Raw genomic sequence first — 14,290 nt, 5'->3', positions numbered from 1 at the left:
AAGACTGGAACATGAAGTCTGCCTTCCTACCATGTTGCTGGAGCAGAGACATATAGCATCCATCATAGTTGGCTGGTTGAAGGAGGTTGTATGCAGATTTGAAATTCTTCCCAACAAAATTGTTGCTATTGTGTGTGATAATGGTGCCAATATTGTGGCTGCACCAAAAAATTTAGAAGAGAAGCATGGATGGTCCTCTATACTTTGCACTGGCCACACCTTGCTGTTGATAATTAATTCTGGACTAAAACATCCAAGCCTTTCACAAACTATTGGGGCAATATGCTGCCCTGTGGAGCATTTTAAAAATAGTGAGCAATTCTCCACCAAGCTGAAGAAAAACATCTGCAGCTGGGAACACTTGAGCACAAACTTGTACAGGATGTAAGAACAGGATGAAACACTATTTCTACTGTACATGATTAGTCAAATAGATGAGCAAAGATGGCCAATAACTGCAATACTCTCTGACCCTATTGTGACACAGAGAGGCAAGAAGTACCTTGACTTAAAAGCTGAGCAGTGGAACCTGCTTGAAGAGCTTTCCACTATTCTTAAATCTTTTGAACGTGCCACTGTGTTTTTACGTTGGGAGAAATAGCCTACAATTTCTTCAATATCCCCACTTGTAACAGGGCTCATGAAATCCATAAGATGGTGTATTGAGTGAAGTGCAGTGCAGTGCAGGCTTTCCAAGTCACTGCTATGGAGCAGCTTCAGCAACGATGGAGGAAGGAGGTCACATTTTTAGACCACACAAAACACAGTAGTCCTTGGTACAGCACTAAACCCAAGGTTTACAAAACTGACATTTGTGACACCTGAGCAAGTGTTCCATGTGCAAGCTAAAATATAAACACAGGCACTTGAAGTGAAACAGGAAATGATCACCAACAGTGTTGGGAAGACAAAATCTGCGCTGCCAGTACCTCCACCAGTAACACAGCTGCTAGACCAACAACTGGTGTCACTGTCACTTTACTTGACTCATTCCTTGACTCGGGAAAACAGCAGTGAAGCAGATAACAGAGATGTGGAAACTGAAGAAATCTATGGGTAAATTTTAAGGAATGAGATCATGATATGCTTTGGATAGAAACAAGCTGCTAAAAAAAAAAAATTCACTAAATTGGTGGAAGACTAGTGAGGCTAAGTACCCTACTCTGGCCAGGCTTGCAAAGGCCCACCTACAGTATGAATCCCTGCTACCTCAACACCATCTGAGCATCTCTTTTCAGTTGAGGGCAATATAACTTTCAAGAAGAGAGCCAGCCTTAGCCAAGAACATGTGGACTTGCTTAAGTTTTTGCATTGCAACTCAAAACCCCTGTAGAATCATTTTACATCCCTAGTGGTATTTGTACAATTTAAGAGTTTGTTTTTAAAGCTACTGATGTAGCAGTTTCAGCTATAGTTTGTTTTTAAACCACTGTTGGAGCAACTGCAACATGTCTAAGTCCCTTATTCTGAGAACACCACTAGAATGTCTCATCACCACTATTTTATTCCTTGTTGACAAACCTCTTGATTTCACATGAAAATTCTGCAGGAATGGTCAGTTTGCTGCTGATGCCACACTTGCAAGTGTCCTCACAAATTATGAGTCTGTGTACAGGAATTATTCAACAGTATCAGTCAAAAAACATACCATAACACTCCCAAACCTAATTAATCCAGTTTAGGGTCATTGGTGGCCTGAGTCTATTCCAATAGAACATAAAACCGATGGACACTTATACACCCATACTTATTCAAGGGGCAGTTTGTAATTGCCAGTTAAAGTAACCTGCACCCCTTAGTGATGTGGAAGGAAATAGAGGAAGACCAAACCAAACAAGGGAAAATAAGCACAATCTACAAGGAGAACATCTTGGCCTAGAATTTTAACCCAGTATGCAGGATCCTTGAGGCTTCTCACTTCACTACCATGCTGCCTTCTGGTCAAACAGAGTATTCAATTTTTTTTTAACTAAATGTTAAGCAAAAAAAAAACAAAAAAAAAAAAAACATCAGGCATAAGCTGTATTTTCACCTGTGCCTCAGCTGCCATCTTGTAGAGGTAATAGAGAATTTCGGATTCCTGGGGCCTTATTTATAAAACTTTGTGTAGATATGAGTGTGAAAATATGCGTACACCCCATATTGGGGGGCGGGGGGGGGGGTCAGATTTCTGAAACATGGCATATACATATTTCTACACAATTTACCCTTTATAAATCACAATCACCTTGTAAATATACTTTTATGAACACACCTCGAAACATCCATATATGGAACATAGTAATCAAACACATACAATCACAATGCTGCAGAACGTCTTTGGCTGGTAGAGCAGCCTCCCACCTGACACATCAAGATACTGCTCACCTGCTTTCAATAGTACATGGCTGTGCTCTGCAACTAAGAGCGCAAGATCATGTGTGGCATTTGAGCACCACTCCTCAGGAAAGTGTTGGTTGAGGAAAGGTGTAAGGTGCCAGCGTCTGAGCGGTTAGCCATTATAACCTCAAATATTTAATGAAGTGATGGCTTTTACAATGAATAGTATAGGCCATATGAAAAACTGAGAATTTAGCCAATTCCCTTACCAACAAGCCATTCACCATGTACAGTATCGTCACATCTTCCAAAGCTACTTTGCCTCAAATGAAATGAATCATGGATTAACCCAGACTACTGAGATAAATTGTTTGTCATCCACATTTTGACATTACAGATTGTGCATTATTACAATGTCACTGCTGCTGGTTAACAAAAGCAGCTTCATTTTCACTAAGTGCCTATATTTCAGAGGATCAAACACTGATGCAAATAGAGCCTCACTGGCCAGATACTGGCTTCCAGCACAGCAGGCATTGTGGAGTGAAGCTTGGCATGGTTATTCCTGACCTGATAGGTAACCGATATAAACTGAGGAAGCAACAAATTTCTTTCTACAGAAAAAGCACTATACTACCTAACATAAAATGTTGTGTCCTTCACTACTGAAATTAGCACCTAAAGCTAAATCAGATGTGTGGACTTACTACGGATTCAAATATTGTGTCTGTGTAAGTAAAGCAAAGCTGTATGTAAGCTGTGGAACTCAGAAGTATTGTTGTAATACAACAAATCTGAGAAATCTTTTATCCTGAAATCACCCATAAACATAATCAACATTCAAGTGACTAGAGCCTAAATAATCTGTACTGGAGACAGCATTTGGCTCCATGCTTCCATTTAATTTGCCTCATGCCCAAAAAATAACAATCTATAGCAATTTTTATCTATAAAAATATGAGACCCAACACCATTGTTGAAAATGATGGCTTTCAACAAATGATACAGGTTTTGGAACTGCAATACGCTAAACCAACCAGAAAGAGAATGAAAGAAGTTATAGTACCTATGCTTTATGGAGATCTTAAGCAAAGCTTTGCCATGTCTCTCATGTCACTACATTAAAAAAAACAACTGGGCACCTTTGGCAGATGTACTGCAGACAAGAGCGCTGAATGCCAGTCACACTGGGGGATAACCCCGCTGCTGAGATGGCTGGATGTTATTCCAAAAACCTTTTTTAGCATTTCCAATGTGCTATTCCATCACGAGACCAAATCAATCCCAAGTTTGTGTGTTTGCAAGTCCAATAAATGTGGCTAGCTGTACTGCTATGGTGGAAAAAGTTTGCAACATGCTTCACTCGGCCAAGCAAGCGCACCAGTTGTTGGAATTTTCAGAGCAGTCTGTGATACCAAAGTGAGTGTGTGTGTGTGTGCAAAGCAGCCGACGTGGTGTAGGTCCATAACCTGTTCTGCACAGATTATATTAGTAGCGTTGTCAGTCCCAGTGGCTGGTTCTTTGTCTTTTATGTTCCATTCATCCAACACCACTGTCAACATGCATCAGCTCTAGATCCTCATTTTAAAATTCTTCCTTTTTGTCTGAGGAGGAACTGTGAGGACGCACATGATTAATGTGACTTCTACACATGAGCAACTGCAGCAACTGAAGATACTGTATGTGTAACCTGTAGAATAATAGCAAGAAATGAGTCTTCACATTGTATCTTTAATTTTGACTAATTAAAGGTTATTTTTAATGTCCAGTAGGGGAATACATTTGGCTAACAGTTTAATTGAAGGGTGTCTAAGTGTAGAATCATAAGACACAAGTTACTGAATAACATTTATTATTTAAGAAGCAATATTTGCTTTTTTTATAGTAATATTATCCAGAAGATGATATAGATGTTTTATAAAGTATATGTCATTGCATTGTTTTAAAACAAAGAGCCTCCCATAATGTGTGGCTATACATGTTAGTTAAATTACGGTGAATTAGTGCAGTGCTGTATTTTTTTTTAAATTTTATTATCATTTAAAGAGCAATAATATTTTGTTCCACATTTGCAAATATTGATGTTAACTGTTAACATTACTAATTAAGTATTTCTTCTAAAATGTCATTCCATGCTTATGCATATGTTATGAAGTCACTATGTAGACACCCTTCAAATAAAGTGTTACTGAAATGTATCACATTATATTAATGTTCTCTATGTATGGTTAAGTAATCTCTAGAAGAGACGGCACTTCAAATATATCAGTGCAATCTGGATGTCAGTGCCGATACCCAGCCTTAGTCCGTTCATCATATATCTCATTTGATGTGTAATATGTTTTCTACGTCAACACACATTATTATAACGTCTCAGTGATATTAATTATTATGTTTGAGTCATCCTTTAGATGGTTTGCCTGCATTACCCTACTTTACCAATGGTGCAGTTATTTCCCAGTTTCTTTGAAATTTTGCATATGCACATGATATAGGTCAGAGTTGCTGTAAATATACACGTTCCCCCATTAAGTTATCTATTATAAATCCCAGTGTTTGCATGGAATAGTTGTGTATGCAAATTTTATGTCTTTTTGTGCATATGCAAGCTTTATAAATGAGGCTCCTGGACACTACCATTACAGCTCATTAAGGAATTTGGCAGAGAAGGTTATAGTTAAGAAAGCTCACCAGCAGCTGGTGTTCTTTAAGAGAGTTAAAAAAAAAAAAGCCAGAGTTTGTCAGAAAGCAATGGTTCTTCTGCACAGGTGCTTTATTCAAAGAAACCATCTGTGGCATGGCATGGTTTGGTTTGGCTTTGGACATGAAGTAGCATGAGAGAATATTGTGAGCTACTAAAATCATTAATCTAGCCTTGGGTGACAAAAAGCAACAGATATAACTCAAGTCATTTTTTTAAATGAACAAAGTTAGCCAACATCCAGAAGACACATGGGGAAAATAATGTAAGTTCTCCACTTAATTCAGTAGCTTATGGAACCACGTCTAGCAGCAGTAACTTGAAATAATTCTCTGCATGAGTTTATCAGTCTCTTAAACTTTATTGTTACAGTTAACTATTTTCTGTGGGCATTTATTTATGTCTTAGCTATCTTAAGTTCCTACCACATCAGTTAAGCTCTCCACTTTGAAATGGCCTTTTCAGACCCTTCATTCTTTCACATCCATTCAGTTGTAGATTTGCTGGTGTGCTTAGGATCTTTGCTGTGTTGTGTGATCCAATGCTACTCAAGCTTGAATAGTGAAATGGATAACCTCATATTTTCCTCTGGTATAAATAGTGGTGTGAGGGATCCAGGCCCCATGAGTGCAAAACAACCAAAAGTCATCACCCTACCACTACCGTTCTTGATGTGTAATGCAAGACTCTTGTGGTGCTTGGTTTTTGCTGTGAACTGCATTTTGTACAATGAAAAAAAAAATCCACTTTGTTCTCATCTGCCCAGAGAAGGAAATTTTTAGAGTGTTTTCGTTTATTCATATATACACCTGTACAAATACAAGGGGCAAATTGTTGTTGCTGTGTGTGCATGCTTCTGAGATCTTTTTGGAGAGAAACTGTTTGCTCATGGCTGTCCTTTCAAGCTACACTTAAGTCTTTTTGTGTTGGTAAGGTAATTAACTGCAACATTTCATATTGACCTATGGATCCCTGTGTGTACATGTAGGGTTCTTTTTGATTTCTAGAATTATATGGTTAGATATTTGGGTGAACTTGCTGGGATTATCTATCCAGGGACAATTGGCAACTCTTTTGAATGCTTTCCATTTGTAAATTACCATTCTGTAGTTAAAATTATAAATTTGAAGTGTGTGGTAGTGGCCATATATCCCTTTCCAGAATGATGAGCAGCATCATCCTTTGAGGTCTGTGCTGATATCTTGAAGCCTTGGCATGTTTTTACCACAAACTTGATTGCCTCAGAATTAACAATTAAATGGTCATCTTTGGGTTAGAAGGTAGATAATGCATGATTAGCAGTATCTGACTGTAATCCTGGTTTACTTTTCACATGTGGCTTCTGATTGTGGGCTTTTTTCAAATATTATTAGGTACTAAATCAGTGACGAGTAACCCCTGTTTTGCAGCAGGCCACAACTAAAAACCCATTAATTCGTACAGGCTGCAACTCATGTGACCTTTGAAAAACCTAATGTATTAATTTAAATGTTTCCTTAAAGAGGGTTTACTATTTTTGTTTTCAACATAGGTACCAATGAGAGCATTTTTTATTGATAAAACTCACAATTCATTGTTAAGGTAGAATATAAATCAGTTTCATGTTCAGTTTTGTTGTGATGAACTGTAAAACATGAAGTGAGCATTGTTACGATAAAGAGAATTTTTTAAATTTTTAACATTTCAACAGACTACATTTCTACTTGTCTTCTTTTAAAGTGACAGTAGTTTATGATGTCCTGTTTTATAAACAAGAAAGGAACAAAGCATCACATTAAAAAACGTAGTCTGTTAAGTGAGATGGCAAATTTACGATTGAGCTGTCTAATTTTAAATTCTCATGACTATTTAAATTTACCTTGTGAATGTAGTTGGTTCAAAGTAAGTTCAATATTTTAGGGAAGTGACTAATAAAGCATTTAGAGGTGCTGCTTGGCAGATGGATGTAGAAGATTGCTTATTCGTTTGGTGGTATGTATTTTTTATCACCACTATTCAAAATTAAAATAATCTTTAATGTGACTTAAAAGTACAGTACTCCTTGAAAATGTAAAAAGAAATAGAGAAAAAAGTAAAAGTTGTAAAATGCAAAGATGGAAAAGTGCCATGCAAAATTGGGGGTTAGAGTATGAAATATTGTATTATAAGTAAATGTTGAAGTTATTTTATTAATGAATTAGTATTGAAATACTGACAATTCATTTAATAATTTCATTAGTGAGATGCATATGCAAATGCATGGTTTCTGTTTATTTCTTGTATATTTGTTTTTTATGTGTAGCAAGTTAATTTAGAAGTATATTTTACATGAGTAATTTAAACATTCACATTCAGGTACAGTTCCATACAATAAGCAACAAAAAAGATAGAGAAAATGTTAAATTGTATTTTAGAAAGTGAGGGAAAAAATATACTGTAGTAGAGGGAAGTTAGGCAAAGATTGTTTAAACGATGAGAAGCAGTAGATATGGTTAATATTAGTCTACAGAGCAGCATAATGACTGTAAAGCCAGAAAATTAAAAAGAAAACCTCTTACTTGACTGTCACATGTGAGGCATTACGCAGACGTATTACTGTTGGTATAAAGGAGCCCAAGTTGCGTTTCTTGACACACTGATACTGAGTAATTGGTTGGCTGAAAGTACTCGGTGTTAGTGTGTCAGAGAGAGGCTATGCAGCATTGTTTATAATGGCACTCAGTTTTGTTTTAATTCTGTCCTGGTCCAGAATGTGTCCTATAACTGAACTTGCCCTTTTAATTAGCTTGTTGATTTGGTTGGTCTCTTGAAGTGATTTTACCTGCCCATCTCATCACAGTGTAAAAAAATCGCACTGGCCATCACAGTTATAGATGATGTGAAGGATGTCACTTCTCACATTTAAGGAACATAGTCTCCTAAGAAAAATAGCCTGCTTTGCCCTTTCTAATATAGTTCCTCTGTGTTCTGAGGTCAGTCCAACCTGTCATTAATGTGGACCCCCAAGTGTTTGTAACAGTGAACCACCTCTATATCTACTCCTTGAATAGTGACTAGATATAGAGGCTGTTAGGTGTGGCAAAAGTCAATAACCTTTTCCTTGATTATGCTGATGTTAAGATGCAGACAATTCTCTTTGCACCAAGAAAAAAAACTTCTCCACCAGACTAGTATAATCTTATCCCCAATATAAATACACACCATAAATACAGAAATTTTCAGATGACTCTGCAAGTTACATGACCTGTTGTTTATATTTGTAGTTGCAGGTGTACAGAGTGAAAAGGAGACAGGACTGTTCCTTGTAGTGGTCTACTGTTGCTTACATCCGTAACAAAAACACAGTCCTTGAGACTCACAGACTTGCGGTCTACCAGGTAGATAGTCCATTATCCAGGAGACCTTAGGATTTTCCACCTGCACATCTCTGAGTTTACACCTTAACAGGGATGGCTGGATGGTATTGAAGGCAATGGAGAAATCTAAAAATATAATCCTCACAAGTTCTGCCAGCTTTGTGCAGGTGATAATAACCCTTGTTGAGCCGATAGATAATTACATCCTTCACTCCAATCTTTGTCCGAACGGCAAACTGCAGTGGGTCCTGGTGGTTTACCATAAGTGGCTTTATGTAGTCCAGGACCAGTCTTTCTAAGGTCTTCATTATGTGGTACGTAACTGCCACTTTTCTGTCCTTTGTTGTCCTTTGTTGAAGAGGTGCCTGTCTACTTTGGAACAGGAACAATACAGGATGTCTTCCACAGCAGTGGCACATTCTGAAGCCTTAGGGATGGACTGAACAAGTGACAGAGGACACCACAAAGTTGGTCAGCACAGGGCTTAAGAACCTGAGGACTCCATCTGGTCCTGCAGCTTTTCCTGTGTTTAGCTTCTTCAATTGTCTCCTTACTTGGTCTTCAATTATAGACATTCCACACTGATGATCAGGAATGGACTTGTCATTGGACATTCCAATTTATGTGGTAGGAGTTGTTGATGTAAGGAAGATGTGGGGAAGATTGGTCATTGAAAGTAGGTGGCAGTGGGAGGGAAAATCTATTAAAAAATTTGTTCAGGGTGTTTGTTTTGCCCACATCTTCTAGCACCTGAGCATTCATATTCTACAGTTTCTTGGTTGTTCTTGATTGTACAGTATTATAATTTTAACTGATACAGCTTATCTCTCTTCTGTTGTATTATAGTAGACAGGTTTGCATTCATCCAGCTAAGCAAAATCAAACAGCAGGGCAAACGTGTTGTAATTGTTTGCAAGTGAGAGTGCACATTAAGCAACAATGCTTCCTCTGATATTGCTTCTTAAAGGCCTGTTAAAGAATAATGATTATCTAGGCACAAGTTAAAAAGTGAAACTTGTAGTTTTGTAAACCTGAAGCATTGTTAAAAACAAACGGCTGTGGGATGCAAGCACTTAAAGAACTTATTCAATATGATTTAAGGATGAAATTTTAAGTTTTGTATGGTTTATATGGTGTTGAATTTTAAACTTTGTTAGACCATGTCTCGCACAGACTGGAGAAATAATTTTTTTCCAAGGTTTGAATTTCTTTAATTATCAAGGAGTCTATTTATAAAATTCCATTTACAGTGCTATCTCAGATTATTTAAGGATGTGTTTTTCTGAAAGCCCTGGTATGGATTTAACATACTTACTTTTATTAGTGGTATTTTGCTGTACAGTGTCCATTTTAGACAATGAAGTGAGGTTAGAGAAGTCATCTGTAAAACCATTAGAAAAGCCTTTCAGTTGCATGTAATGGAAAAATATTTCTGAGAATGCCTATATTTAGAGCAAAGTTATTTATAACGCCCAGGTACATACAAGGTTCCATTACCATTTGTGTATTATGTACTGGTTATTCTGTATTTTAGGGAGGGCAACAGGGTCTCGACTTTATTTTGGAGGAATGAGGGCATTCACTCCCATCTAACAAAAAATGGGAGATTTAATTATGAGCTTTATATGGTTATTATGAACTCACAAATTTATTATACTTGTACAATTTGTTTACTAGTAAAATTTGTGTTCTTAGCTGCCCCGCTAACTACATGTCTAAATGAATCTGTGTTGTTGCTGAGGTTAGGTATTGTATCATAAGCATTCTACATTATACTTCTTGCTTCGAACCTGCATTATAAGCTGGGTACATGAATGTCTAGCTGACAAGTTTTAAAATATAAATTTATTTTTAAATGAATATATAGATCAGCTTTTTTGTCAGTAATGTAGAGAAGGCACACGAACAGAGAGAGAACAACTTGGTTTGAAATGTGTTTGTTTTTACATGCTGCAATGCTACAATTTCAGTATGGATTTTATAAGACATGCAGGTTAGGACCCCATACAAAAAGGTGTGGTTGTTTCCATGAGCATACCCTGTGATGGGTGGGTGCCCTGTTAAAGTTTGGTTCCTGCCTCGTGCTCATTGTTCACTAGGTAGGCATTGGATCTCAATGATCTTAAATTGGGCCGGTACTGGGTGAATGGATGGATGAGGTATTGTAGCCATGGCCATTACCTTATCTAGGCTTTATTTTAAAAGACAGAGATCCTTTGTGGTATCTTTTTCGTAATTTCCTCATTTCTGTAGGATGAAAAAAGTATAATGGTGACACCTTCCACATCATAATGCTCTCATAGTATGAGTAAATCAAATTTTTGGTTGTGATCTTACACCATAAGGAGTTTTTTTTTTCTTTTTTTGTCTTGAAAGAGCAGCAGTATTGTCATACTTTATTCAGTCAAACTATGCATGGTAGGATTTCAAAGTAATAGGTGTGATTCCCACAATTCTTCACTAAAATTCAAGCTGGGGTTGGGGTAATGGTTAACTTGTAAATGTGAAATTAACATTTACACTACTTCCCTCAGATATTGACTTTTGAACCACATGATTTTTGGAATGTGGATATTTACATATACTGTATAAGGAGTAAGAAATGCAGTGTTTTCTTCTGTTAGTGCTGTAACTATACTGGTATGGGGTACTATGTTTTTCCTTACCAGAGTATTAAAGTATAGCCATTTGTTTCATAATCCGGAAAAAAAGGAGAATTGGGTAATACCTTCCTCTTCATTAAGTTAGAAGTGCTAATATTATTATGTTTTTATAATATACATAATTATATATTAAAGTTGTAAAAAAAATGAAGTAAAATATTACTTTCAATGTTTTAAATTATGCCCTATTACTAATAAAAAACATGTTTATCATGGCTACAAGTCAGCAGGCATAATAGAAAATGTCAGGGTAACTTATATAGCATACTTGAAGAAGAACTTTCAGTTTCAAATGCTAGAGGACAGTTTATCTTTTCAAATGTAGTCTCCATTAGGCATCATGAACCAGGATAGCCTTCTTCATATGCCAGCTAGTTATAGCATAATATTTGATTTTGCTGTTTTCATAGAAGTGACAGGGAAATTTACAGGTATCTTTTTGGGACAAATGGGTGATGGATGCAATCGGGTATATTTATATCATGCAAGAAATACTTCTCTTTGAGAAGTGATTATCACTAATATTCAAGAAGGCTCCTAACCTCCTTTAATGTTGTTACATTGACTCTCATTCCCCTGTGTCTTTCTACCTTTGTTTTTTGTCTCATTTTTTACTTTTGCTCGTCATTGCTTTTGATGTGTAATGGATTATTCAATACCTATTGTTAATTCTCATTCAGTTTTGTATATAAAAGTAAAACTTTTTTTGAATAAAATAAAACTGTGTTGAGCACAAAAATGTTGTGTTTGATTGCAAAACTTTCAGTAAAACTACATCAAAACTTTCATTCTCAGAACCGCAGATATATCTTACAATATCATCAAATTTTAAATATTTGATCCAGTCCTGGCTTGGACTTAAGTAGACTGGTGGATGGATCCATATGGGAGTGGTCATATTGAGCAGAATATTTTACTAAATTGGATAAGTATTTAGCTAAAATTTAATAAATTCTGCATTTATTGTTACTTTGAGATACTGATCAATTGAACAATTTTTGGAAAATGATTGTGCGTCCTGCATTCTTTCTCCCAATTACATGCTGTATGTTTTAGAGGTGAACTAATTTTAAGAATGGCTATGTAGCATTATTGATTTTTTTTTTTCTTATGTTTTAAGATGGATGTTAGATAATCAGTGTCTGTGGCAGTTGTCAATTTTTAGTGTCCAATGACTAGTAAAGGCAAAATAAAATATGACCCTTGAAATATTTTGATTAACTATGTTGGTTTTCAGGCATAGTTATACATTAACTTTAGTTTATTAGATGCAATTATATAAATTGCACAATCGTTTCATTACTTGATTTTTTTCTGTATATTTTTTATAGGTGATGAATGTGGCCTCTCAGTGCAGAGTAAAGAAAGTGGTATTTTGTTGTCCAAGAACTATCCTGAAACCTACCCAAATAACACATGCTGTGAATGGAAGATTCAGGTGCCAGAAGGAAAGAATCTAATTTTAAAATTTGCTGATTTGAATATAGAATCGGACGACTGCAAATTCAACTATGTTAAAATCTTTAAAGGGTTGGACAATTTTACAAGTGAACAAGGTATGTCCTTTCTTATGAGCTGCATTCATCCTTCTGGAAAAAATGTAAAGAAGAATTTTAAAAAGTCTTTTATGTAGAACTACAATGGCTAATTAACAAAGTATATTGTATAAATGAAAGGGCTGAACATTGTGATAGATTCCCAGAACAATAAAAAAATAGTAAATTAGAGATTAGCTTTTATACTCGGTATGTATTCCAATAATCCATCCATCCATCCATTTTCCAACCCGCTGAATCCAAACACAGGGTCACGGGGGTCTGCTGGAGCCAATCCCAGCCAACACAGGGCACAAGGCAGGAACCAATCCTGGGCAGGGTGCCAACCCACCTCAGGACACACACAAACACACCCACACACCAAGCACACACTAGGGCCAATTTAGAATCGCCAATCCACCTAACCAGCATGTCTTTGGACTGTGGGAGGAAACCGGAGCGCCCGGAGGAAACCCACGCAGACACGGGGAGAACATGCAAACTCCACGCAGGGAGGACCCGGGAAGCGAACCCAGGTCCCCAGATCTCCCAACTGCGAGGCAGCAGCGCTACCCACTGCGCCACCGTGCCGCCCTTCCAATAATCCACTTAGTGAAAAGTCAAGCAAAATGACACGTTTTATTGGCTAACTAAAAAGTTTACAATATGCAAGCTTTCAATGCAACTCGGGCCCCTTCTTCAGGCAAGATGCTGAAAAAATGTCAAGCAAAAGTCGTTTTGCTTGACTTTTCACTACATTCATAATGGCTAACAAGGTTCAACACCCTAGTACAATAATCCACTTAAGAAGCGAGAATTGGTTAGTACTGGTATAGCAGTATGACAAATCAAGTACTGTATAGTTCCTCTGGGAAACACTTACTTTTTAATCCTGAATTCACACTCCGCACTCAAGTCTTTGTTCCTGTTACCACCCAGCTTTCTCTTTCCTTTTACTTAAGTTGTGCAACAGGATTGCAGTACATTACCATGCATCAGTTTACTAAAGTGTATGATTTGACAACAGTTAAAACTGAATGATTTAAGATAGAGTTGTGGAAAAGTACATGCCCATTCTTGTTTTCTTCTCTTATTTACAAACGGTCCTTGACTGAACATATAAGACCTACTTTATTTTACCTTTTTTATTTTATAAACAACACTAGCACCGACTATGTAGAAAAAGTAATTCCTCCAAGTTAAATCACCCCAATTAATAGACTAAAGTCAGCTGATTGAATGTAGCCAGTCCTAGTCAATATAAACATGACCCTTACCATTAGATGAAATTGCCAGCACTGGTATTCAACAAGCGCCTAATATACAATCAAAACGAAATTTCTCAAGAGATCAGAAATGAATGATATGCATCCATCCTAAAAGGGCAATAAAGCCCTTAAGCCCTTTCAACTGAACCACAGTGAAAACTAATCTCTAAATGAAAAACACTTGGAACAGCAGTGAATCTTTCTAGAAGTGGCTATACTGCCAGAATGAATTGAAGGGTGCAACAAACAAAAAATAGTGGCCAGAAACATTGAGAAAGATTATAAAGAAAAGAAAAAAAACCTCATGCCTCCTTTGCCTCAGCAAAAGTCACTATTCATGACTTCACTTATCAGAAACACTTTCGACAGAAATTGTTCTCAAGAGTAGAACTACAGAAACTACTGCTAACCAAGAACAACATAAATGCCTGTTTCCCATTTGCTAGGAAATATTTGTTTGCTCCCTAAT

General features: G+C 36.8%; 1 protein-coding gene across 2 annotated transcripts in view; it reads left to right on the top strand.

Annotated features, from left to right (window-relative positions):
* The window catches only part of dcbld1 (discoidin, CUB and LCCL domain containing 1), a 71,922-nt gene that overhangs the window by 7,156 nt on the left and 50,476 nt on the right, over window positions 1-14,290 (top strand). For both annotated transcript variants that reach the window (XM_028797811.2, XM_028797810.2), the window contains exon 2: window positions 12,350-12,574. In XM_028797811.2, coding sequence (XP_028653644.1) covers window positions 12,350-12,574 — 225 coding nt within the window. The remainder of the gene's footprint in view (window positions 1-12,349; window positions 12,575-14,290) is intronic.

This window comes from Erpetoichthys calabaricus, chromosome 3 (genome assembly GCF_900747795.2).
Source record: "Erpetoichthys calabaricus chromosome 3, fErpCal1.3, whole genome shotgun sequence".
Classification (NCBI taxonomy): domain Eukaryota; kingdom Metazoa; phylum Chordata; class Cladistia; order Polypteriformes; family Polypteridae; genus Erpetoichthys; species Erpetoichthys calabaricus.
This window is presented reverse-complemented; position numbering and strand designations above follow the sequence as displayed.